General features: G+C 39.7%; 1 protein-coding gene across 2 annotated transcripts; it reads left to right on the top strand.

The window, feature by feature from the left end:
• The first annotated feature begins 612 nt into the window (after window positions 1–612).
• LOC311134984 (uncharacterized protein) lies at window positions 613–3,048 on the top strand. 2 transcript variants are annotated; one of them, XM_084168776.1, is made up of 6 exons: window positions 613–724; window positions 947–1,044; window positions 1,219–1,333; window positions 1,535–1,647; window positions 2,085–2,199; window positions 2,415–3,048. In XM_084168776.1, the coding sequence occupies exons 1-6, from the start codon at window positions 673–675 to the stop codon at window positions 2,588–2,590; spliced, it is 669 nt and encodes a 222-aa protein (XP_084024902.1). In that variant the 5' UTR covers window positions 613–672; the 3' UTR covers window positions 2,591–3,048. The 2 variants fall into 2 exon arrangements, with proteins under 2 accessions (XP_084024902.1, XP_084024903.1); XM_084168777.1 differs by having other exon boundaries at window positions 650–724; window positions 879–1,044.
• The last annotated feature ends 944 nt before the right edge of the window (window positions 3,049–3,992 follow it).

The following is a 3,992-nucleotide window of genomic DNA, read 5'->3' as shown; positions in this document are numbered from 1 at the left end:
AATTGTAATTATTTTGCACTATAGCCTATTTATTGCCTTACCTCCATAACTTGCTACATTTGCACACACTGTATATATATTTTCTGTTGTATTTTATGACCTTATGTTTTTTTTACCCCATATGTAACTCTGTGTTGTTGTTTTTATCGCATGCTTTGCTTTATCTTGGCCAGGTCGCAGTTGTAAATGAGAACTTGTTCTCAACTGGCTTACCTGGTTAAATAAAGGTTAAATAAATAAAAATAAAAAAATACATAGGCAACAATTATTATGTTTGGCGAGTCCGAGCTAACCAAGCTAGTTGATGATGTTAATAGTGAAGTTTCCGTTGATGGCACCTACAAGCTCTCACAGTCTCACGTCAGAATTAGACGTTCATCCATCTTTCTCAAACGTCAAATTTCGAAGATGTTCCAAACTTCTAAGTGTTTAAGGTTAAGTTTAGGCATTAACTCTGAATTTTTAAAGTTAGGGTTAAGTTTAGGCATTAACTCAGAATTCTTAAGGTTAGGCATTAACTGTGAATTCCTGCAAGTCCACGGTCTGGCCCATGACTGGGAAATTGGTCAGCAGCAACATAAACTTTGTACCCTCCCCAAAGTGCAGTCAGTCGTTAAATACACCAATGGTGGTTACAACTCAGGCTGAGGGAAGAAACACAACATTGACAACATGACAAAAACTACAACAAGAAGAGTTCTACTTTACTTTTGCTCACTGACAGGTAAGAAGGCAAGCCATGATGGGGGTAGAAACTTAATTGAGCCTTCAAATTCATTATACGTGTTTGAGTTTATGGTAACAATGTATTCAAAACAGTAGGCCTACATGCCGAGTATCAACCTGTCACATCATGACACTCATTTTTCCATCAACAGAACAACTACACATGGGCAGAGACAAGGTTGAGACTGTTGTGTGGTACTGAATGTTTTTTGTCTGCCAGCTGTCCTCTCATATGCTGTTGCTCAGGAGAAAGATGTTGGGAACCATACGTGCTCCTCAACCACCTTGATGTTTGAACAGCTCTCTACTCAGCTTACGGTATGGATAACTTCATCACTGAATTTTGTCTAAAATACTGTTAAATCTGTGATCAACTTTTACAAATAATGCAATGCTGATCAATTACTCTGGTTAACTAGCTTGTAGTTTACATGTTTTGGTACTTGGATTTCTAACAGATGAGTGACATCTCTTTCCACTATCTTTAAACAGGAGGCAGCACAATGTGCTGAAAACATTACTAGCCAGTGGAGCGATAACCAGACTGCTGTTGTGATTAACTCCCTAAAAACACTGACAGTCATTCTACAGAAACATCAAGAAACAGGTTAAGACTCCTGAGCAAAACACAGATCTGTGTACAATAAGAGTGTGTTGCTGACAAATACTTTATTGGCCCCAAATAAGCTATGGCAGAGCAAAGGGCCTCTTTTAGTGTAACCAATAATTACATTGGCTTCACTTTGTGTCTTTCTAAATGTATTACCTAAGTAATTATTGTGTTTCTGTGTATGTTTTCCTTGTATAGCTTGCCAGGCCGTTGATCCCAATCATTGTCCAGCTGCTGTAGCCCAGAGTGAAGGAGGACTTGTGTGTGTCACCATCAACAACAGGCGTTACTGTAAACCCATGTGCAATGAGGTACTCTTTCCTGTAACATCACATGCCTATGAGCTAAAAGCCTCTTATAATCACACTGTATGGTGGCACAAAGATTAAATATGCAGTATGCTACAATTGGCTATTCCTTTATATGAAACACAAACAGTTTCTGCAAAAAAAGAGTTTCTACAGAAAATGGGGGGAAATAAAATAAAATAAAATGTTTGGTTCTTAAAGGGATACTTCGGGATTTTGGCAACGAGGCCCTTTATCTATCCCCAGAGTCAGATGAAATTGTGGATACCATTTTTATGTCTCTGTGTCCAGTTTGAAAGAAGTTAGAGGTAGTTTCAAGAGCCAATGCTAAGTAGCATTAGCGCAATGGCTGGAAGTCTATGGGTATCTGCTAGCATGCTAGCACATTATTCATTATTTGCCATAGTTGCCTTATTAATTGTAATTTATTCACTACACAGGGCTATGACTTTGCGTTCTTGAGGACCAGTCGTCTGTATGAGAACTGCGGTGCAGACACCAAATTCAAATGGACAACCCAGTACATCGGAGGTAACAGGCTGGCCGTTTGCAACAGTAAGTCCTCTCTGTAAAGCCTCTGTAAAGTCTCTCTATACCTCCACAGAAAGGCCATGGTGCACAGCTTGTAGAGCTGTAATATGTAATACTGTAACTAAAACATCCTCTAATTCTGTTGTAAAGTCTTAAATCATATTGAAATAACGATGATATGTTTCAAAGTCAGATGCTGTTCAAAAGTCGTAAGAATGTGTGTCCCTTTGTCAATGCAGAATCCTCAAGACCTATTGCAGGTGCTGAAACAGCCTACTTTCTCAAGGACCAAGACTGCCTGACGACCAAGAGTTACGATGATCAGGTGTTTAAGATCATTCAGCAGTTCATCAATGAGCTGAAGAGCAAAGGCATCGAGGGAGAGACAAAATACACCTGTCTCGTCTGTGGATAACCATAATAGAGAGGAGTGAGACTAGAAGGGAACGCTTCAGAGCTAGTAGGATCTCAAACCTCATATGTCGTTCAAGTTGCCAGAGATAAGATACATTTTCCATACCATAATCACTATCACTAGCTGCTAAAACTCTCTACATTAATGAGGAGAATAATGAATTGAATTGTTAGATACTACTGCACCGTTGGAGCTAGGAACACAAGCATTTCGCTACACCCGCAATAGCATCTGCTAAATATGTGTATGTGACCAATAACATTTGATTTGATTTGATTTTAATTAAGAAGATTGATATCTTGGTGCTCAGCAGAACTGAAGTATGGAAGAAATGTTAACGAAATGCAGACATTAATGGTTTGATGTCAAATGCTCTTATTTTTTATTTTGTCATCATCACTTTCTTTTTCTGACTTGGGGATTGTGTTTGTAATAAATGTCATGTTTCTGAAGCAACATTACGTTGTGTGTCGATATTTCTCTTAATAACCAGCACCTCAGGTTTAGGTGTTAGACAGTGGGTGGATTTGTTGCATACACATTCACTTACACCAAACGTTCTTCATGCAGGTTGCATATTTCTTATTTGATGTGCTTCAAATTCAAATACAAAATTCAGTTGTTAAATGATCAGACTACTGCAATCTCAAAGGATATAAAATGAGCATTTTCAAATCCCAGGTGATGTGAAGCAGAATGCTGAAAGTCCAGAAGCTGCAAACCACTTAGTCAAATGGCCTGATTTGAATGAATCCGGGTCATGCTCTGAAGTCAAGGTCAGCATAGCAAATACTCTAACAGGATTTGAACTCATTAACTATTATGTCATAAATCAATCAATTAACGGTCAATCAAATTCAGGGATGACATGGAAATGATCTAGAGAAGATATACACTATATACAAATGTATGTGGACACCTCTTCAAATTAATGGATTCGGCTATTTCAGCCACACCCGTTGCTGGCAGGTGTATAAAATCAAGCACACAGCGATGCAATCTCCATAGAAAAACATTGGCAGTAGAATGGCCCTACTGTAGAGCTCAGTGACTTTCAACGTGGCACCGTCATAGAATGCCACCTTTCCAACAAGTCAGTTTGTACAATTTCTGCCCTGCTAGAGCTGCCCCAGTCAACTGTAATTGCTGTTATTGTGATGTGGAAATGTCTAGGAGCAACAACGGCTCAGCCGCAAAGTGGTAGGCCACACAAGCTCACAGAAAGGGACCACCGAGTGCTGAAGCGCGTAGCGCGTAAAAATTGTCTGTCCTGTTCGTCGGGAGCTTCATGAAATGGGTTTCCATGGCCGAGCAATTGCACACAAGCCTAAGATCACCATGCGCAATGCCAAGCGTCGGCTGGAGTGGTGTAAAGCTCGCCGCCATTGGACTCTGGAGCAGT

The sequence above is a fragment of the Coregonus lavaretus genome (assembly GCF_964263955.1).
Source record: "Coregonus lavaretus genome assembly, chromosome: 1".
Classification (NCBI taxonomy): Eukaryota; Metazoa; Chordata; class Actinopteri; order Salmoniformes; family Salmonidae; genus Coregonus; species Coregonus lavaretus.
This window is presented reverse-complemented; position numbering and strand designations above follow the sequence as displayed.

Excerpts from the sequence above, each read along its gene's own strand:
- LOC311134984 (XM_084168776.1), top strand. The coding sequence starts at position 673 with ATGACAAAAACTACAACAAGAAGAGTTCTACTTTACTTTTGCTCACTG. Across the intron at positions 725-946 it reads TTACTTTTGCTCACTGACAG|CTGTCCTCTCATATGCTGTT; the intron begins GTAAGAAGGCAA and ends TTTGTCTGCCAG. Across the intron at positions 1,334-1,534 it reads ACAGAAACATCAAGAAACAG|CTTGCCAGGCCGTTGATCCC; the intron begins GTTAAGACTCCT and ends TTCCTTGTATAG.